Source organism: Propithecus coquereli, unplaced genomic scaffold (genome assembly GCF_000956105.1).
Source record: "Propithecus coquereli isolate 6110/MARCELLA unplaced genomic scaffold, Pcoq_1.0 Scaffold13, whole genome shotgun sequence".
Classification (NCBI taxonomy): domain Eukaryota; kingdom Metazoa; phylum Chordata; class Mammalia; order Primates; family Indriidae; genus Propithecus; species Propithecus coquereli.
Window position 1 is genome coordinate 15,727,159 of NW_012137191.1, and position 23,685 is coordinate 15,750,843.

Consider the following 23,685-nt stretch of genomic DNA (forward strand, 5'->3'; position numbering starts at 1 on the left):
TTTTTATTTTTCATTGTACTCCTTTTGGCCCAGCACATAAAATTCTTGTTCCATTTTGCATATACAACATGTTACAGGAAATCTAGAAAGGAAACTTTCATTTTTGCCTGGAAGTAATGGAAAAAAAAAAAAACAGGAAAGGAGAGAAGATGAAACATTTCTTCCTTGAAACATGATTTAGGGCTTATCAAGCAAAGAGGAAACAGGAAGGAGCAAAAACACTGAAGAACATCTAAGTACAATCAGATTTCAGTGTTCCTCTACTGTTGATACTAAACAACAGTAGGAAGCCAAAGGTTTTTTGAGTAAGAAGACAACGGCCTTGTTTTAAAAAGAAAATTAGTGTCAAGATAAATATGTGGAAGGCTATGGTAAAGCCAAGAAAATATGACCACCTACCTGCATGGCCAATAAAAAAATTAATTTTTCAAAGTAGAATCAATGGGATTGAGTGGACTTGGTAGATTCAATTACTCAACAAGTATTTTAGAGTCAAGTTTCTAGTCAAGGTAACTGGGAGTACAGGTTATTTATTTAAGGAACCTAGGTCACAGAATAGGGTTTTTAGACTTCTCATTTTCTGGGGAATTGGAGAGGAAAAATTCATTCAACATTTTTTGAGCATAAATTTATGTGCTATATACTATAAAAATGGTTAAATAAAAGACAGTGTCTACCATCAAAGAGTTTACAGTTTGACAAAGGAGACAGATAAATTCACATAAAACATATCAGAATGAAAAATATGGTACTGAAGTAGCTCACAGGAGAGGAATCTAGCAGCTTGGCAAAGGGGAAAGTAGGAGTCGAAGTCAAAAAAAAGCAGTCATATTTTTCAATGTTATACATACATATTACCTCCTTCGAAATTCTTGTGGGTTATATCTGAAAGTGAATAATCTAGAAGCAGCCAGGAATATGAACCTGAAAAATCAAGACTAGCAATGTGGATTTTCCATCAACAGAATGTGAGGGCTTGAAACTATAGGATTGGACAAGACTGTCTAGAGAAAATGCATAAAATTAAAAGGAGGCTCAGAACGGAACCTTAAAAAAGAACAACATTTAAGGGATGAAACAAAGAATAAGAAAAACCACCTTACCCCCACTTGTACCTCCTTTCTCATATTAAACAGAAAAAAACAGAGGAGAGAAAAAGGGAAACAAATGTTCAGAGGGGTAAAGAGAGAACTGGCAAAAAATGCTATAGTGGAAAAAAAAAAAAAGAGTTTTTAAGAAAGACTGATCGACAAAGTCAAACACTGTAGGATCTAAGCAGCCTAAGGGCTGAGGAGGTGTCCGGTGTCCTTGTTTTTGGCAAATTAAGGGTTACAGTGGATATCTGGCTTTTTCTTTTTTTTTGTACTGTTCAGCACCCAAGTCTCCTATTTTTAGCACCCTAATCCCCACTTTTTCCAGGGATTTAGCTAGTAGGTAGAAAGTACCATTAATAAAAAACATACACACTTCACCTGACAACTCTACAATCTTCTGTTTTTTATATACCTGGTGTGTTTTGGCATATTCATTTTCTAGAGAGCTATTTCCATCTTTTGACTACCTGTACTACAGATGTGGAAGAGGCTAGATCCATCCTTTGTCTCTCTGTCCCAATGGTGCTGAAGGTGGGCAGGCAAATGTCTTAGATTCAGCCAGTGGAATGATTCCTCTCAGGAATTGGAAAAACACATTAGGGAAGCCATAAACCTCAGCGTATACAAGACATGTTTCTTTATTATAACGTGTCCTTGGTTGGGGTTCCTGTGCATTCCTAGGTTCCTTATTATTTGCCAAGCTTGGTCCTCTAGACTCTAGATAATTTTAAGAACCTTCAACACTCTGTAGTCTCCCAATAACTCCCCCCTTTTCCTTAACACAGCCAAAGTCAGTAACTTTGGCTAAAGAACACTGATACAGGACACATCCATTTTCCTATGCTTTCTTCTACTGGGGAAATTCTGCTTAACTGTTTACCTGTACTGTAAAGCCTAAACTGGCAAAAGTATTATCTTCTTCCGAGCTCTCACTTCAAGTAGAATTATTTGTACCATTTTTTTGTAATTCCATAAAAATTTCTTAAACTCTTATAACAAACCTCAACCATACTGTATTGTTGTGTAACTTAGGTGAAGGAGGCAATGATTTAATGAAGAGTTGAGTTTTAAAGAAGTCCAGAATGGTTTGAGAAATTTAAGAACTGTGTGAATGATATAATTTGAAGATCACAATTCAGTGAGCAGTTTCTGCTGATAGTGAGGCTACAGCAGTATTCCTTGGGGAATTAAAAAAAACTGTAGTACTGGCAAATGTGTTTAAACCACTACACACATTTTCAATTTTGATGAACTACAGGTTTTATGGGGAACAAAATGCCACCTCGAATGATTTTTACACAAGAAAGAACAGTGTTAGAACATCAGGATGTCCAAAGATAGTGCAACATTGCTTTTTAAGTAGAAATTGTAAAGATGATATTAATCTAAAACCTTTGCTGGTATACCACTTCAAAAACTCCAGAGCCCTTAAGGCAATGTTAAAGAGTGGAATATTTCTTTTATGAGGTTCATATCATAAACACTGGGTGTAAAGAAGGTATTCATGATGTTGTGTAGAACTATTCTTCATGACTCATCAAAAAACATTATGAAGAAAGAAAATCTTCCAAACTAGGCTATTCTGATAATAGACACTGCTTAAGTACATCTCTCTCTAGTTAGTTGTTTTAGAAGATAATATTTAAATGGTCTTTTTGCCTACCAATTATTAATAAATGTTATTAATGCAGCCTATAGGCAAAGGAAGTATCACATACTTCAAGCACATAGATGACAAATGCCTGATGTGAGGTGCTAATACAACTGACTCTTTAATGCAGGATTTATGAAAGAGTTTGATGACAAGATACTGTAAGTCAATCAGGCTTGGAGAAAAAAATCACAACAAACAATGAATGGAATGAGAAAGAATCTAGCACATTTTTTGCTAAATTCCAGGAGTTAATGAACATGTTGAATGTCATATATCTTACTAAAGGAGGCTGGATTCAATGACGTAGAGTGACAATGTTAAAGAATCAGTAACATCATACTGTGAAAAGCTTATGACTGAGAAAATCTTTCAACTTAATGTTTATTGTTAGGAAAAGATAAAAGAGTCACAAGATACTTGACACCCAATCTTTTAAAAAATTTTGGAAAATGCTCAACATCTCTAATCATCAGGAAAATGCAAATTAAAACCACAATGAGATATCACTTATCTCCAGTGAGACTGGCCTCTATCAAAAAGTCCCAAAACAATAAATGTTGGCGTGGATGTGGAGAGATAGGAACACTCATGCATTGTTGGTGGGATTGCAAACTACTGCAACCTCTGTGGAAAGCAATATGGAGATATCTTAAAGAGATACAAGTAGAAGTACCATTCGATCCAGCAATCCCATTACTGGGCATCTACCCAAAAGACCAAAAGACACTCTATGAAAAAGACACCTGCACCCGAATGTTTATAGCAGCACAATTCACAATTGCAAAGATGTGGAAACAACCCAAGTGTCCATCAATACATGAGTGGATTAATAAAATGTGGTATATGTATACCATGGAGTACTATTCAGCTTTAAGAAACAATGGTGATATAGCACCTCTTGTATACTCCTGGATAGAGCTGGAATGCATTCTACTAAGTGAGGTATCCCAAGAATGGAAAGACAAGCACCACATGTACTCACCATCAAATTGGTATTAACTGATCAACACATAAGTGCACATATAAGAATAACATCTATTGGATGTTGGGCAGGGGGGAGGGAGGAGGGGGATGAGGGAGGAGGGGACGAGTATATGCATACACAAAGAGTGCAATGCGCACCACCTGAAGGATGGACATATTTGAAACTCGGACTTAGGGGGCTGGGGGGGGAAGGGCAACATACGTAACCTAAACATCTGTACCCCCATAATATGCTGAAATAAAAAAAAAAATTTTAGATCGTGAGGATAAAATGTTTGCTATTAAAAGTGAGTTTGATTATGACTTGAGAAAACTCATCACATTAAAAAATTAAACCACAAGCAGAGTCTTGAGTGATCAGGAGCTAAAAAAATACAAGTGAAGTGAATTTTAAAAATTCAGTTATTATGAAGTTTTTATTTTCATCCCATTGCATTGTCTATGGCTTCAACTGATGGTTCAGAGCTAGTTCCATGGATTCAGACATGGATCAACCTCAGGAATTTACAATCTCACCGCTTCAGAAGTTCACTCTGGTTTGGCTTAACTCACCACCGTACAACAGAAACTTAAAACCTCCATCTCTTTTCTTACCACCAAATTTCACTCAAGCAATTCTATAATACATTAATTAAACATTTTTTAAATGTCTTGTTTATTTTGCTAAATGCTACTGGTGAACATGAATTAACATCATTTCATTATTTGTTTACATTATAATACCTGTTTCCTTGGTCAAATTATTTGACTGCTATTTCTTTGTATGTAAAGGAACAGAGACAAATAATCTCTAAATCCCCTTCCTGCTTTAAAATGCTGTAATTTGAGATTGGTCTTTAAAGGAAAACAAATATTCTATACAACTGAAGAATGGGAATGGCAGACACCTATCATATGCACAATCCATAATTTTTCAAAATTTTTATCATTTTAATTCTTAAAATATATTTTTCTAAGATTTCTATAGTTTGTTACCGTAACTTTTTTACGTCTTTACTCAAATATTATCTGACTACCATTTATAAAAATGTGATCACCACCTCCATTCTCTACGCTCCTCTTTCTGCTTTGTCTCCACAGCACTTATAGATACTTGTGTATATCCAGCATGTGTGAGATTTTTGTATGTATATACACGCATTTGACCACGAATGTAATTAACTTTTTAATTATTAGGTTATTATGTATGGAATGTCCAATTCCCTTAAGTACTAAGTTTGACAGTTGATATCTCTGACATTTCACTTTGACATTTCTTGTTTTATTTTTACCATAAAGGTATATCCCTCAGTCTTTCAAATGCACATTTAACTTTGTGATTATCTTTCAAATATTTTTTAGAGCAATTTTTATGAAACCATGGATAAGTCAAAAATTCATGTTATTTTTGAAAATGAGTTCTGTCATAAAACCAATGTAGTGCAGACAGCTCAAAATATCAACGAAGTGTTTGAGAAGGATGTGGCTAATGAATGCACAGTATGTCAATAGTTTGAGAAGTTCCATTCTGGTGATTTTTTTTTTTTTTTTTTGAGACAGAGTCTCACTCTGTTTCCCGGGCTAGAGTGCCATGGTGTCAGCCTAGCTCACAGCAACCTCAAACTCCTGGGCTCAAGTGATCCTCCTGCCTCAGCCTCCCAAGTAGCTGGGACTACAGGCAAGCGCCACCATGCCCGGTTTTTCTATATATTTTTAGTTGTCCAATTAATTTCTTTCTATTTTTTGGTAGAGACGGGGTCTCGCTCTTGCTCAGGCTGGTCACAAACTCCTGAGCTTAAACGATCCACCCGCCTTGGTCTCCCAGAGTGCTAGGATTACAGGCGTGAGCCACCACGCCCAGCCAAGGCAAACCATTTTTACACTGTGTTGTTATGTGTGATGAAAAATCGGTTCTTTTCGACAACAAGTGTTCCGCACAATGATTGGATAAAGATGAAGTGCTGACACACAGTCCAAAACCGAAGAGTCATCAAAAAAAAGCTAACAGTGTCTGTTTGGTGGTCTGGCACTGGTATTATCCACTACAGCTTCACGAAACCTGGTCAACTGATTACAACGAATGTCTACTGTAACCAACTGGATGAAATGATGAAGATGCTTGCGATTAAGCAGCCAAGATTGGTCAACAGAGACAGGCCAATCCTCTTGCAAGACCACATGTCGCAAAAAACAACACTGCTAAAACTACAAAAGCTGGACTTGGAAACTCTCTGTCATCCACCATATTCACCAGACTTTGCACCAACTGACTACCACTTATTCCAGGATCTGGACCACTTTTCACAAGGAAAAACATTCAATTCTCAACAAGCTGTGGAAAATGCCTTTCGCAATTTCATTGCCACTTGCTCTCCAGGCTTCTTCGCTGCCGGCATAAACAAGCTACTGTTAAGATAGTAAAACTGTGTCAACAGTTTAGGTACCTACTTTCATTAATTGTACTGCTTCTTGTCTGAGACACAATAAATTAAACTTTTGATTCAAAATCAGATATTTCATATTTAATGACCTAATAGCGATCTCCTTTCAGTAAAATTCCATGAGGACAATAAGGTTTTTTGTCTTTTGTTCACTGGAACAGTGCCTGGCATGTAGTAGGAACTCAGCAGATCTTTGTGGAATTAATGAACTAGTCATAGAACTGAAATATGTTTAATAAAGGCCAACATGCTAATCTTGCTTAGGGGAAAGTCATGCTCAGGGAAAAGAAAGAACTAAATTTGTAGCATTCTACAAAAGAATACACAGGTGATGACACAGTTGGTAAGTTCATGAGTTACTCAAGAAAACTGGGAAAATATTATAAAAAAGATTTATATAAAAAACTATAAGTTAATATTCATAGCATATATGGTTCTTCTGTCACTTCCACATAAAAGTGCTTCTTCCTATTTAGCACTTAAGTATAAAGCATATATATATACACAGATTGTTACATATAATATAGTTGGATACAAGCTAGTTTCACTCTCTCCCATATTAGAGACAGAGTATAGGGAAGAAATATTATCCAAAGACAGATGGAAATTAAAAAAATAGGGTCTCAAATAGAATTACATCTCTTTTGACAATCAGGTCAGCAATTTTCCCTTTACCCACTAGACTATACTTTCTCAAATGAATTAGAATATGCAAAGAAATTTAAACAAACTCCTAAAGAATTATATAAACAAAAGAACCATACCTTCCCCCAAATTTAAAACACTTCCTCAAAAGGATATTTAGGCTGTGCGGAACCACTGAAAGATTAATTCAATGACTAAACATTTCTGAAAGGAATTTAGAATCATTTATATTTTCAGTATTTTGGGCTGATCTCCAGAACATTTTAGAATATTAACACCTGTTTGTCACCTTCAAGAAGTCACTAAGATGTTTTTCTAAAGGTCTAGCATACTGTACTGTCAGTCTTTTTAAAAGTTGTGGATGGGCAATCATGATTTTAAAGGATTGCTTTTGATTTTTAAAATATGTCTTTTCCAAAAGGTTTAAATGCACTCAATTAACTTATTGAGTATTACCTGTACCAGGTACTATTTTAGGCGCTAAGGATATAGCAAAACAGACAAAATCCCTGCCCAAGTTGTTCCTATATTCTAGAAGTGGCATATAAATACATTTTAAAAGAGAGGTCAGGAAGACAAAAAAAAAAAAAGAGTAACGCGAAAGAGAGTGACTAGGGTGAGTTATTATAAATAGGGTAGTCAAGGCAGTGCATGGTCAAGACGGGTAATATCTGATGATATGAAGAAGTTAACAATGTGTACTGGATTTCAGAGGAACCACCAAGTATGAAGACCCTGATATGAGAATAAGAGTAGCACATTTGAGGAAAAGCAGAGAGCCAACAAGTCTTTAAGAGAATGAGCAGTAGGAGATACGGTCAGAGGAGGCAGAACTATAGTTTTTGGTAGATTCTTAGCTTCCACTAGAAGCTTTTAGGCATAGGAATAATGATCAGATTTCAGCTTTACAAACATTAATATTTCTGTCTGTGTGAAAAAATGAACTGGTGAAAAAGGGGAAAAGTGGGGACAAAAAGACCAATTGGCAGGCTCTTCTGTAGTAGAAGCCAGGCATAGTAAGCCTTGGATTAGAGTGGTAGCAATGGCAATCATGAGACATGGTCAGATTTAGGATAGATTTGAATGTAAAGACTTGATAATAGTTTGGATGTAGAGTATAAAAGACACTGAGAAATCAAGAAAGGCTCCTAGTTTTTGGGCCTGACCAACTGGGTTAAGAGTGATACCTACCTTTTACCAAGATGGGAAAGGCTGGGAAAGTGAAATAGATTAAAATTAGGTGTTTTGTAGGTTATTCTAAGATGCCTACTAGACATTCTGGTGAAAAATATCAAGTAAGCAGTTAGATATAAGAGGATAAAGCTGCAGGAAAGGTCAGGATTAGATTTAATATGTAAGTATCATTGGCACACACATGATAATTATAGCCATAGGACTGAAAGAGGCCATTAAGTGAGTAAAGGTATATCAAGAAGAGAAGACAGCTGAGGACTAACTCCTGGGGACCTTCAATATTCATGGCTAGAGACGAAGGGAACCAGCAAGGAGCATGTGAAAGAAGCTATTTATGAGAAAGGTAAGAAAATGAGAAGGGTATAATTTCCCCGAAACCAAAGCAAAAAAGTAATCAACTCTATCAAATGATGTTGAAAGGCTGAACAAGATGTCAACTGATTGGCATTCCTCTGAATAGGACAAGATGGCATTACCAATGAAATTGATAAAACAATTTTAGTAGAGTGGTAGAAAGAAAGTCTAAGTGGGATGGTTGAAAAGATAAGGGATGGCAGGAAGTGGAGATGGTAAAAGTATGGACAATAATGAATATTAATTAAATATCTACTGTGTGCCAGGTCCTTGAGATACATTAGTTAACAAAAATATAAAAATCCAATTTCTTATGGTGCTTATATTCTAGCAGAAGGAGAAAGATAAAAAACAATAAGTAAAATATATAAATAAACTATATAATATGTTAGAAGGTTATTGTGCTACAAAAAGGAAGGCTTTTTAGTTGTTGAAAGTTTGAGGAAAGAGATAAAACAAGTACTTATAAGAGAGGAAACGGACTAGATAAAGTGAGACTTGGAAAAGTCTCACTTGGAACATGATTGGGTGTTTTACTCTACTCAAGTTCAGCTGTTCTATGGCAAGTGTATAATAAATGGGAGTTGAATTAAAACACAGATAAGATTCTAAGAGGCAAATATGAAAAAGGGAGCAAGTGGGAATGGAGTTAAGATTTTATATAAAAAATGACTGGGATGATCAATTGCAGTATCTGAACTGAGTAAAGAGAAAAGTGAAGTCATGAGAAGACAATGAGCAGAGAGAAGTGATGTGGTCAACAGATTGAAGGTTGCAACGAGGTAAAATATATATATATATATATATATATATATATATAGGATACCTGCACAAATAATCCCATTAAAAAGTGGGCAAAGGATCTGAATAAATATTTCTCAAAAGAAGACATAAAAATAACCAAGAAGCATATGGAAAAAATGCTCAACATCACTAATTACCAGGAAATGCAAATCAAAACCATGATGAAGTATCATCTCACCCCAGTTAGAATGGCTACTATCAAAAATATAAAAAATAACAAATGCTGGCTTGGATACGGAGAAAAGGGAACTCTTATACGCTGTTGGTGGGAATGTAAATTAGAATAGCATTATGGAAAACAGCATGGAGGCTTCTCAAGAAACTAAAAATAGAATTACCGTATGGTCCAGCAATCCCACTACTGGGTATTCATCCAAAGGAAAGGAAATCAGTATACCAAAAGGATACCTGCATTCCCATGTTGACTGCAGCACTATTCGTAATAGTCAAGATAGGAAATCAATCTAAATGTTCACCAATGGAGGATGGACAAAGAAAATGTGGTGTACATATACACAATGGAATACTATTCAGCTTAAAAAAGAAGGAAATCCTGTCATTTGCAGCAAAATGGATAGAACTGGAGGTCATTATGTTAAGTGAAATAAACCAGGCACAGAAAGACAAATATCTCATGTTTTCACTCTATGTGGGAGCTCAGAAAGGTGATCTCATGGAGGTATAGAGAGTAGAATGATAGTTAACAGAGGCTGAAAGGGGGAGAGGGATGAAGAGAGGTTGGTTGATGAGTACAAACATACAGTTAGATAGAAGGAATAAGTCCTAGTGCTTGATGGCACAGTAGGGTGACTATAGCTAACAATGTATGTCGTAGTTTTCAAAATAGCTAGAAGAGAAGAGAAAATTTGAAATGTTCCCAAAACAAAGAAATGATAAATGTTTGAAGTGACGGATATCTTAAATGCCCTGATTTGATCATTACACATTGTATGCATGTTATCAAAACATCACATGTACACCATAAATAGGTACAAATATTGTGTATCAATAAAATAAATGAAAAAATAAAACAATATAAATATTGAAATGGGAATATTGGAATAAGATGGTAGACAGAAAAGGGGATGGTTGAAATTAGATTTGGGAAGTGGTAAAAGTGTAGGGATGTGGGAAAAGGTGCCTAGAAAGAAGGAAAGATCATTGGAGATAAACAGATCAAGTAACTGAAAGGCCAAATTGTTGGATGTAACAGCTATATAGAATTTGAAGTCACCATGAGCTATGATGGGAACAGTATGAAAAGGCTGGTAGAGATCTGCAACATTGTAATGTAGCTGGACTATTTTGATGTCATGTGCTTCAAAGGAGCTCAGAGTTTTGAAGGAGTAGGGTAAATAAATGATAGGGAAACAACTACAAAGATTTTGGAGGTTGCCTGCCAGTTTTTATCATCCCTGTATTATGTAAAATAAGGAATTAAAAACAATCAGCAAGTGAGAGGCTACAAAAGCATCCTTTATGAATACATAGGTTTCAATTGCAGCAATAAAGCAAAGGAAACACTCAGAAAATAGACGAGTGCCAGGAGACATGGTAGAAAGGATTTGGGTGCTCATAAAGGGGTAGAAGATGAGTCAAATTAGGAAATACAAAAGGCAGAAAGATAACAATCTGGGTGATAATGAATGATCTGGTAGGTTTCTTTTAATTCCTTCTATGGATGGTATCACAAGTAAAAGAGTGATTTTATTAGAAATGCAAAGAAGTATTAGACTCAGTTCTAATTTTAAGTATGTTCTTAGAATTTGATTAATACCCTACAAGTACCTGGCAAGAAAAGAAGAAAAATCTTTTCATAAACACCTCTGAATGCAGCTCACAATGAATTATTTTATGTCACTAACATATAGTTAGTTCCCTGAGAGTTCCAAAAGGGCAAACCATATAAGAGAAATCCAAAGAATGACCACAATGATACCACAAAGAAACGCTTGTATAAAAACCACTTAAGGCCTGAATGAATCATGTCAAATTTACATTGCCATTCAAGGATGCTTGCATTTAGAGAAGAGCAATGTAAAAAATTAACATTGCCTGTTTCTAAGAAACCAAACGTTTTATCATTAGTGATAACCCAATTGGTTAGTGAACTGTATGAGTATTTATTTCATGCTATAACACTTAAACATTAAGAGTTAGAATAAAAAAAGGCTTGAATTCAGAAAAGGCATGGAAAACTTTACATATAAAACGTGGCTATCAATTAATTTAGGGAAAAGGGTTGGTTAATAGGAGTTTTCAACTAACTGCATCAAATCCATCAGGAAAATCTTTGGGGGAAACAATAACCCAACATACCAGAATAGTAGTTACATGAATGCTAAGCATGTGTGAGGGTAAAAGATGAAGCAGGAAGAGCATACCATATTTTGATGAAGGACAGTTTCATTTTATTATACATTTAGCAGTATGATTCACTTAGCTACTATATGCATACTATCTGTCCAATTTAGTGAAGTCCAGCAGTCTTCAATTTAAAATAAAAGATGAACCATCTTCCTGAATCATAAGCCACTGACTTACATACTTCAGGTGACCAGGGAATGTGAAGCAAAAAGCCAAAATAGTTTACATTTCATAGCAACAGCTTTTGACAGGGCATTTTATATCTACATGCCTATGTATGTATATTCATTTCCAAAACAGACTGATATTCAAACTATACACAGTAATACTTAAGTACAAAGCAGGGAAAGGTAAACTATATGTCCATGCTAAATAATTTATTAAATACTTCTTCAAGTAGAACCAAATGAAGTACTAATATCACTGAATATTTAGAGTAACTGGAAGACACCTGGATATAGTTTATCTTAGTATTCATTCATTCTTTCAAGAAATATTTACTCAGGACCTAAGATGTGACAGGTACTGTCCTAGATGCTGAAGGTTCTGCAATAAACAGAATAAAGTCCCTGTTACCATGGAGTTTTCATTCTATTCTAGCACGCTAGTTAATTTCAGGGTTAACCTCTAAAAGAAATTCAATTTTGAAACATTTTTAAAATACGAATATCTAAAACTAGGTAAAAGTTCACCTTTGTACTAGGACATACCTCACCCCCATTCAATTTATTCAACCCTGAAAGAGTATTTTTGATTAACTTTGAATTAGAAGGGATTGCCTGAGCCATATTTAGTTTAAGGAATAAGTTTCCTTCATTACTAAGAAACTCTAAGGCCAGTTACATTCCTACAATCTATCTATTATTAAACACTACAAGGGAACCAATCACTAAAATTATTCACAGTTCATATAAAGGAAAAATAGAAACCTATGAGAAATATAGAGCCTTTCTCATAGTTAGTTCCTCTCTAGTCTGCCTATTCAAATAAAATAATTCTAATCCTAGGCTGCTAAACAGCAGAGAATGCAAAGATTTTCTGCTTAGCACTGAAAAGAATCTAGGTGCTCTTCACAGAGAACATCTTCCATCTTTTTAATTTTCACTTGAGGGTTCAAATGTTCATAACACATAGCTAAAAGACATGTTATTTAATGTCTCTGAGCTTCATTCTCCCTACCTGTTAAAATGATAATAAGCAACACCTACATCTTAATAAGGAACTAAATTAAAGCAGAAGAAAGGGATTAGTAATCATAATTGATGACATCAATTATCATAACTATTCCAAGTAGTAATATTCTCAATATTAATAGCTTACATATACCATTAGTACATCCCCAAAAATATAAGTTGGGAAAGGCAATAAATAAATTAGGTACAATAAGGATATTAAAAGATTTCTTTATATTTTGTAAGATGATCAACATGCATATGCTCCTCAAATTAAGCAACAGATTTAAAGTATCAGTAATACTAATGCTACCAATGTCCAGAATTCCTAAAAATGACCAAATTTGGGAAATCTTCAGGAAACAAAATCTTCACTAAAAAGACATACGTTATTTGCTACTCCAAAGACTCAGAAGTATTTCCTGTCTTTAAAAACAAATTTCCTGGTTTTTATTTCAAAGTAGAGTTAATAGTAGAACTTAAAAAAACAACAAGTAAAGGAGTTAAGTTATTATCTTCTAGCCCCATTGTGGTCAGATCATATTGGAAATCTCTAATTCTACTGAAAGAAAATTTTTAAAAAATTAATAAAATGATAAAAACGAATCCAAGTAAACAAGTAGAAAAACCTTTATGTTTAATTTAATCCAGAAAGTGATGATGAACTACAAATAAAGAAATTAACAAAGATAAGACTTGAAATAAAGCAAAAACACTAAGAAGAATCTTTAATTTAAAAACTCTGTGCAACCTTTCAAAGGATTTTGAAGAAAAAACAAGAAATCTCCAAATGGAGAAGTCACTAAATATCCAAGAACACTCACCCAACCATTGGTAGGAGACCTCACGGAGACCCAGATGCTTGAATCAGCTGAAATAGTACCAAGTTTTTACTGATTACTCTTAATAGGGGAATGGAGCATAGGCTAACTCCATACTATCAAAAATTAAAAGTTACTATTATTGATAATTCTAGTTATTAACATTACAAACGACTCAAAGGAAAATGAGACTGAGTAATGAGTTTCAAGGTAAATGAAACTTATTGTGTGTGTGTGTGTGTGTGTGTGTGTGTCCCCGTAAATGTGTATATTTTCTTCAGTTCTCTTAGTGATATAAGTCTGATAACATACCTAGTATAAATATACTGATAGAATAAAATCTTCGAAATTAATGTTATAAAATTATTAAAGAAAGCATGTAAAACACTTGTTTTTTATTTTTATTTTTTTGGAGATAGAGTTTTGCTATATTGCCCAGGCTGGCCTTGGATTCCTGGGCTATCGCCCCACCTCAGCCTCTTGAGTGGCTGGGACTACAGGCACATGCCACCGAGCCTGGCTATAAAATATTTTTAACATGGTTTAGACTAAAAATTTTGAAAAAAGAATTTGTTTTAAAAGATAATGCAAATTTCTCAACACTAAGTACTTCAGTAACACACATGAAAAGATCTTCAGTCCTTTGCACTTAAACAAAAATACAGTTCTTAACTTCAGGCCTTTGAATTATACTAATAATTTTTCTAATCAGAGGATTCCCATATTTCAACATAAAAGAATTTATAACACTTATGACTAAACAAAAGACTCCTTTCTCAAAGGTGAGGACTGTTTTAACATTATTGAATAAAAAATGACAGTTATCAATTTAATAGAAAACATCTGGTGACACCTAATTCCAAAGAGGAGAAAAATAGGGTTAACAACTAAATGACAATATGGTAATGTTTACTCAATCTCCAGAAACTGAGAGATACAAGAATCCACCTTCCTACCCCAACACACACTGTAACTCACTCCAAAGGTCCCTGTGGTAGAAATAAGACACTACTCCTGCAGGAACAGTCAAGAACAAAAAATGAAAGGTTCTATGTTTCTGTGTTTTTCCCAAGTAACTAAAATATAAAAACTATTTCTGCTTGATACATGTGTGTCAAGTAAGGGAACAAGTAAAACAAAAACTATTTGGTTTGAATCATTTAGACAGACAAGAAGTAAAAAAGAACATTGACTTTTTAATTCAAATTAGCATATTCAAGCTACCAAACAAATACTGAAATAGCAAGTCGGCCAATATACTCCAAAAAAGCACATAAATGATTTAACTGTTACATTATTAGAGATAGTTTTGCAGTATAGTATTATATATTTGTAACTTTTTGAATATCAAACAACTTTTGAAGTCTTGAGAACAGCAATAAAATAAGAAAGACCAGAAGCATAAAAATTCTAAAAAGGGGCATATTAATAGACAAGGAAAATGTCAGGGAGATAAAGTCATGGAGAGATTTGAGAATAGAACGCTGAAAAGGAATCCCTAATCGAAGACTAGCACTAGAGTAAGTGAGAATCCTACTGTCCCTAAAAATATGAAGAAACTTTAAGGATAAAGAAATAATCAAAAATGAAATAGAGAGATTGGAATGTAAAAGACTTTCTTGTGGAAAAAATTGAAACATTTTAGATTTCTATTGCAAATTTTAAATGAGAAAACATATCAATATTACCTTTCTTTCGAAAGAGTGTATTTAGGTAATTTTCTGCTTGGTATTCAATCTTATCAGTGTTGGACTGGCCCTGAGATGATAGCTCCTCCGTTGGTGTTGACTGTGAAGAATCAAGAGATGGTATACAATCCTAAAAGTATAAGAAAACAACAATATACAAAATCACTTATTTAAACATGGAATTCCATTAAAAATGGCAAAAAGTTAATTCTTTAAACTCCCATTTATTCTTTTGAATTATATAGAGGGAACACAAAATTTGGGACAAGAGTCAGGAAAAAAGAAATTTAGCTCTGATAGAGGGTCAAAATAGTCTTATTCCTTAGCAAAATTGCATTTTTTTTTTTTTAAAAAGGGAAGAGCAGATAAAACATACTTGAATAAATTCACTACATGGCAAGCCTGTAATGTCATCCTATCAGAGTTTTAACAACAAAGCAGATATGTTTACCCACTAATCTGACCAAAATTGGTATCGGTTCTCAAGTTCTCATTTCTTCTCAGCCCTTCTCACAACAGTAGAAAAGGAATCAGGACTTCCCACCACATAAGATGCTAGTTGCATAGGTTATGCCCTGTATACGGTAGACACTTAAATATTTCATCATTTACACAGGAGATAATTATGATATCAAAAGACTTCAAGAATAAGTGAAAGGCTAAAAATAGCACATTATCCCCTTATTATTGATTCCTAAGAAATCAGATTTTAGGGTGGTCTCAGATCAAAGTAGGCCTCCAAGTTCACCCCTGTATACGTAAATATAAAATAGACCTGAACTGAACTTCATGAGTCAGGGAATGATAAGAAAGAAATGTGAAATAAATAAGCAAAAAGGTGAGTTTATTAGCATTTTCACCTGCAAGTTAAGCTCAATGTTAGACTTCTAATATAAGACTTTAAAATATTCTTTTCATTTACCAGAATCAAGTATTTAAACTTCCACTGTGAGTGACAAATTTTCAAAACAAATTAGATTAAAAAAAATTGTTTTACAATTGCGCATTAGTTTAAAAATAATTTCGTAGCACTAAAACTTACACTGACTGCTTCTCTCTGTAGGTTACAAAATGAACATTTTTCATCCATAGACCAGTCAGTCAGCTCTTCTGGTTCACAGTCTTTAAAAGAGGGAAAAAATTCATTAAATACACTAACTTTTATTAAAACAAATAAAATTACCACTCTCCACAGCAATGGCTCATATTAAAAAAAAAAAAAAACTACTAAACAATAAGGGAAGAAGGACTAACTTTAACTGATGACATCTATAAAGAAATAAACAGAGAAGGCTGTAAGGAGAGTAACTGTGCACTATTATGGGACAAAACAGCAAGAACAATGAGCTATTTATAAATTAATAATTTACCAACAGTAGGGTTTTAATTATCATCTAACCTTCTAAAAGATTCAATTTATCAATGTCCATTAATTTTATTTTCACTATGAAAGAAAACAGAACAAAGGGGAAGATATGGAGAGGAAAGGAATAAATTTTGCATACCATAAAAGACAACACAAAATAGGGAAATGGAAGAAAGCGCTAGAAAAGTACACAGATTTAAGAAAATGAAATTATGCCCAAGGAAACAAGTAGAAATCCATAGCTCAAAAGTCAGATCAGATTTTTGTTACATTGTTCAAAAGGCTGTTGCAAAAGTTAGAGTAAAAATCAGGTAAACAAATAAAGTATATTATTCAATACAAAACATGGATTTTATTTTCAGAAGAATATGTCTTACAATTCAACTGTTGTAATATATTAGAGAATTTCTGGAAAACAGAAACATTTTCTACTGAAGGAATTTTATGAAGTTATAATAACCTTGTCACCCTAACCATACTTGCTATGGACAGTGATTTTTGAACTTAGCCCTGGCAGTAGAAACTCCCCCTGATTTCTTTCCCCAAATAAATCCATACATGAAACTCTAAACATAAAATCATTATCATCTGAGGGAGCTAAATTGTGACTAATGTGAAAAACACTGCTCTACCACAGTAATTTTCTCACATACTTTTGGAAATACATAATGAATTTGAATATATGTCTCTACTAAATTACACAGAAAATAAAATTTACCTTTTTTGGAATCATAATGAATAAATACTAGTTAGGATCAGCCCCTAGGACCCTCCGAATCAACCCAGATATACAGATTAGAATAGATGATAATATAATTTGTTGGAACATAAAGAGTGTAGTAATATCTCCCTTTGATTTCTTCAGTGGTACACAAATATATTACTAATATTTACATGCACTTGGAACATAAGGGCAGTATACAGTACTAGAAAGATAAGTGAATTTGAAGCCTCTCAAAATCTGGGATGGAATCTCACTAAGTTGTAACCTTTTCAAGCTACACAGTTTTTTGTTTTAATTACCTCATGTAAAATAAGGATCACATCACCTAACTTCTTTGTGCATCAAAAGAAAAAATGGGAAAATACTTTATAAACTATAAAACACCATGAAAAGGCTAGTTACAAACAAGGCAGAATTACTAGTCATTGGTTTTTTTAATCCTGTACCACTGTACATGTATTTAATAAGGTTAACTTGCAGAAGACAAATAATTTTAATTAAATATATGCTTAAGAAAACTGGTGACTTTCTGTAAACAACCTGACAAATCAAAAAGCTTAAGCAATCTATACAATTAAAAACCCAGTCCTTATAGAACTGTAGCTATGTAGGCTTATGTCGTTTTCAACCTTTCACCCCCTGGCTAGAAAAGAATCACATATACAGACTCTTGACTGTAAGATCTGCATAGGGTCTCTTACTAGGGAAGCATAGCTCTCTAATCAATGGAATGAATGGGGGAGAAGTGATAACATGCCATTCCACGATGAAGCTTTAAAAGGCATGGCAAGTTTCCCCCAGTCTTCTTGAGTTTCCACCATCCAACATAAAAGGACCTTGCCTCATTAAGCCATTACTCCTCCAGTCTTGGACCTGAAGTTCTTGTGGAGAAGATGTTAACACCATCCAAAGCTTGAAGTCCAGCTGAACCAGATCACCCATAAGCGTACAATAGATTTTGGAACTGTTTGAAATGCAGCACTATCATTGCAAAATACGATTCATATGCCAAGCATAATATAATTTTGATAGGTGAAGGAAATCTTACTCCCTTTTTTTTAATCATGGCCTTATAAAAGCATTTTTTTAAAATAGCTGGTAGACCTAGAGAAGAGGTATTTTTGAAAAATGGTAGTAAGGTTTCAAAACTCAAGCGACAACCTTAGATTAATTAATTGTCACTTGTAAAATAAAACTCAAGGCGTGCTGAGATTATGTCACTTATTTTAGTTATTTTAACAGGAATTGTTCAAGAAAATGTTAATCAAAATAAATGCCTACATAAGTAAATGGCACTGAATTCAATTGAATACATAAAGGCCATTAAATTTTGAAGAGCTCAAAATGTACTTACAAGTATTTAAGCTCAAGATTTACTTACGAGTATTTAATAATTACTCTTTCTATATTAACTTTGAATTTTGAGTCCAAATAAATGATGGTGGGATATATTTTTTCTATATGGGAAAACAGATTTTAAAGAATCAACTCTAGGTCAGATATCCTCTCCTCTTCCCAGGTTATCTTATCATGTCACTAAACATTAAATAAATACTAGAATAAAATATTCATTTTACCTATCAAAATTTGACAATGAATCAGATGTTCCTCTCTAAAAGAAGTTATCTCTCTTTTCGAAACTTTAATATGTGAAGGTGTAAGTTCAAAAAACATTAATTATATACCTTACAGAAATAGCTTTATCGATAAAAACCAATGTCATAATGAAAACTGATAATAAATGACTGACAAAGGTCAACCTTCCACCATGGATATATTCTCCTGTAGTTAAAAGTCTGGCTACAATCATTTTGCCTAATCCAGACTTTGAAATCAGAGAACCTTTGTACTGAACCATGGGCTTTTCTACATACTAAATGTGGCCTCAGGCAAGCTAACCTCTCTTGAGTTTCAGTTTCCTTGTTTGTAAAATGAAGAGAATAGTAACTGCATCTTAAGGCTATAGTAAAAAATTAAATTAAAACATGTAACACACCTAACAAGTTCAACATCTATTGAATAACCTCATTGTCTTCTTCTAAATAACCTCATTTCTTTTTAAGATTTCTATACTTTTTAGTATCCTTTATCCATAGGATATAAATTTAGAGTTCCCAGAAATGAAACCCAATGAGAAATGAAAAAAAGAAGAATATTAAATGAGATTTTTTATAAAGATCATGAAACACTGATTATAACTGTGTTGATCTGGAGGGAAAGATACTGAACAGTGGGCAATGTAATTAGAAAATAATTTTTCATTATGAAGCTACATATTAACTATATTAAAAGTACAGAGAAAAGAAAAATTATTCATAATCCCATCATCCAAAGATAATGATTAACATTTTGCTACAGATCCTTCCAGTCTATATTTTATGGCTTCTTAAAAATTAGGATCAGCTGGTTCTTTGAAACGATCAATAAAATTGATAAACCTCTAGCCAAGCCTGGCTAGTCAATTAAGAAAAAAAGAGAGAAAACACAAATTTCTAACATCAGAAATGGAAGATGGGCCATCACTACTGATCCTATGGGCATTAAAAGGATAATATTAATAAAAGAATATTATGAACAACATTAGATCCACAAATTTAACAACTTTATATGAAATGAACCAATTCCTCAGAAGACACAATTTATAATACCATATCTCACACAAGGCAAAATAGATGACCTCAATAGGCCTGTATCTATTAAAGAAATTAAATCATTAACTGAAAACCTTCCAAGACATAAAGCACCAGCCCAGATGGTTTCTCTACAATCCGTTTCAGAATACGGAAGAGAAGATATCTCCTCACTTATTCTATGATTCCATCATTACCCAAATACCACAACTTATCTGAACAGACATATCATCCAAGAAGATATAGATGGCAAATGAACGTATGAAAAGATGCTCAATATCATGTCATTAGGGAATTACAAATCAAGACGATGAGACACTGCTACATATTTATTATTAATAGAATGGTTAAAATCTAAAACACTGATATCAAAGACTGGAGAGAATGTGGAGGAACAGGAACTTCCATTCATTGATAGTGGAAATGCAAAATGATTCAGCCACTTCTGAAGATAGTCCGGCAGTTTTTTACAAAGCTAAATAGTCTTTTTACATGATTTATCAATGGTGCTCCTAAGTATTTACCAAAATGAGTTGAAAACTTTTGTCCACACAAAAACTTGCATATCAATGTTTAAAGCAGCCTATTCATAATAACTAAAACCAGAAAATGACCAAGGCTTGTTTCAATAGGTGAATGGATAAGCAAACTGTGGAACATCTGCACAAGGCATTATTATTCAGCAATAAAAAGAAAAGAGATACCAAACCACGAAAAGACACAGAAGATCCTTAAATGCGTATTTCTAAGTGAAAGAAGAAAATATGAAAAAGCCACATACTGTATGATTCCAACTATACTGACATTCTGGAAAAGATAAAACTTTAGAGACAGTAAAAAGATCAGTGTTTGCCATGTTGTGGGGAAAAAGGGATAGATTAACAGGGTATAGTATAGGAGATTTTTAGGGCAGTGATACATATTGCGTATGATACTATATACATATATTTGGCAAAACCCATAAAACTGTACAGCACACAAAGAATGAACCTAATGTAAACTATGGACTTTCATTAATAATAATATAATTTTTATAGCTATAAAATAGTATTAGATTCTCTGGTTTTAATTCTATAATACAAAACACCATCAATTCATACTAGAAAACCATTGACTTTTGAGTTAATATGAGGCCATGAGTTCCTAGCAAGAAGAGATCTTACTTATTCATTTTTCTTTCCTTATTGCTATCAGTATCTAATACAAAATAAGCATTCAAAATATTTCACCTAATAAATCTTATTAAAAAGTCATTTTGTTGTCCCTATCATCATAGTGTTAACAGTTGGAAAAAAGGATATTAAGCTAAACAGATTAAGTTTCAGTCAGTGTTGTAAGTCAGGGGTCAGTAAACCTTTTCCATAAACAGCCAAATAGTAAATATTTTAGGTTTTGCAAGCCATAGGTCTCTGTCACAACTGCTGAATTCTACTATTGTAGTACAAAAGCAGCCATAGCCATCAATGAACGACACGGATTATGTCCAGTAAAACTTTATTAACTGAACAATTAAGTTTGAATTTCATATAATTTTCACATGTCTTGAGATGTTAATTTTTTTCAACTATTTAAAAATGTAAAAACCATTTTTAGTTCACAGGCCATTCAAAACAGTCAAGACACTGGATTTAGCTGACATGCAATAGATTGCAGACCTGATATAAATAATCCCTTTGATATGTGGACACACTTAGAGAAAAATCAATAAACATCTATCAACCGATTTCCACAGGCCTACTGCACTGAAGTTGATGTCACATACAATCTGTTCCTATTGAGTAAATTTTTGCTTAAAAAGTCCTGTGATGTCAAGAGAAGCGCATTTAGGGCAGATGGAAGAGAAAGAGAGGCAGAGAGTACTGGGAACTTTTCTGAGAGTACATAAATGTGTGAAGTTCATGACATTTAAAGCTTTTTGGAGACCTCCAAAAAGAGAGAATAGCTATGCTTTCCTCAAAAGGACGAAGAGTCATGAGACAGACAAAAGAAGACAGAAAAATAGGACTCCTGTTTTGTTTCCAACAAATTAAAAAGTAGCAGCACTCAAAACCTTCTCTCAAAACCACTCAAACGGGGGGGAGGAGGGAGCAAGGGCAACATACATAACCTAAACATCTGTACCCCCATAATATGCTGGAAAAAAAAAAAAAACACTCAAACTAGGAGTGGTTGTGAATCAAAATTCAAAAATTAAAATGTAAACCTCTCAAAACACTAGTGTATATGATACAGAAGTTTTTAACTTTAACACACACAGTGTGCCAAAGTTGATTTTTAAGGTATTAGGATGAAACTTATATTTTTCCACAGAAACAACAGCAGGTTTGCAAACTAGAAGTCTATTAATTAAATATATATAAATACTATGCATTTAATTTCATAATTAAAAGTAATTTAGAATAATACAGAAGAATCCGTTGTTCTCCAATTTATTTGGTTTCTAAGTTGAGAACAGTGAGTAACAAGGGCTCAGATTTCCAATGGTTTATCTAAAAACATACACTAATTTAGATTCCTGCATACAAATTTGTACAGTGAAGAATATCTATACTCATAGTCCTAGCATCTAAGTAGTAAACCATTTTTAATAATGACAACAACAAAGAAAGCACACTTATGTAGAACAGGATGAGAAAAAAGCTGGAGATGTCCATAATGAATAGCTTCTACATGCTTTTTCAAGAGGCTCTAAACTTTGATAGCACTGGATTAAATTTCTTTCAAAACATATAGCTGTCTTCACCCTTGCACAGATTCAGGTTTATTATTATAATACCATTACTCTTTAGCTATAAAATTTGATTAGAAACTTTTTTAATCCAAAAAAGCAAGAAAAAAGATGAAGAATTTACCTAAGGCTCCTGGAGAAACAAAATTTGAACATTTGGGGTAAAAGGTCAACGAAGCAAGTATGTGCCTATGTGTGAGAAAAAGAATGCTTGAGATGCAAAGTTTAGCTATTTTTATAACACCCTCCTCAAAAAAGCACAAAAGAGAACATAAAGTACAAGATCCATCTGAAAAAGAATGGAATGGATATACAGCAATGGGATACTAAATGAATTAATTAACTAAATTATAGTATTTCTACAACAAGTCCTGTGCAGCCATTAAAAATGATGATCTAGAACTTTCTATACCCAAATGACATATGAGTGAATAAACATAATAGGCACAAAAGTATGTGTGTGTATTATATACACAAACACACATACAGTCTGTATATATGTATGCATACATATATACACACACTATGCATACAGTGTACATTTTAATAAAAGAATAAATATATGCAAACTTATTTTACATTTATATAAAAATGTTAATAGAGGTTACCTTTGGGTAGTGGGATTAGGGGTAAGTTTTTCTTTCTGGCTTACCTATGTTTTTTATTTTTCTAAAATGAACATGTGTTACTTATATATAAAGAAATAATATTTTAAAAATAAAATACAGGCATTTATTTCCTTAGAACATTCAGCCCTTCATATAATAACTAATTTCGGAAGGAACATAAATATACATGTATACATACATACATAACTATATAAACAAATAAACAGAAGTGGGGGAAGTAAGAGTGAGTAAGTAAGTAAGAGTAAGTTGCAACCTGGGTTGCCAGAAGGCAAGGAAGTACATAACCACTGACTTCAAATATGAATATGGAAGAACAGCAAGTAAGAAAGGAATGCTGAAGAAACATCAAGCATAGGTTAAATTCTTGATTCTTTAGATTTTTTCCTTTGTTAATTCATAAGCTCAGCAGAA

The 23,685-nt window shown here is 33.5% G+C and overlaps 1 protein-coding gene across 2 annotated transcripts in view; it reads right to left on the minus strand.

Annotated features, from left to right (window-relative positions):
* LCORL (ligand dependent nuclear receptor corepressor-like) overlaps positions 1 to 23,685 on the minus strand; it is a 174,437-nt gene that overhangs the window by 97,357 nt on the left and 53,395 nt on the right. For both annotated transcript variants that reach the window (XM_012638499.1, XM_012638497.1), the window contains exons 3-4: positions 16,240 to 16,319; positions 15,198 to 15,327 (exon numbers count right to left, since the gene is read on the minus strand). In XM_012638499.1, the coding sequence (XP_012493953.1) occupies positions 15,198 to 15,327; positions 16,240 to 16,319 (210 nt within the window). The remainder of the gene's footprint in view (positions 1 to 15,197; positions 15,328 to 16,239; positions 16,320 to 23,685) is intronic.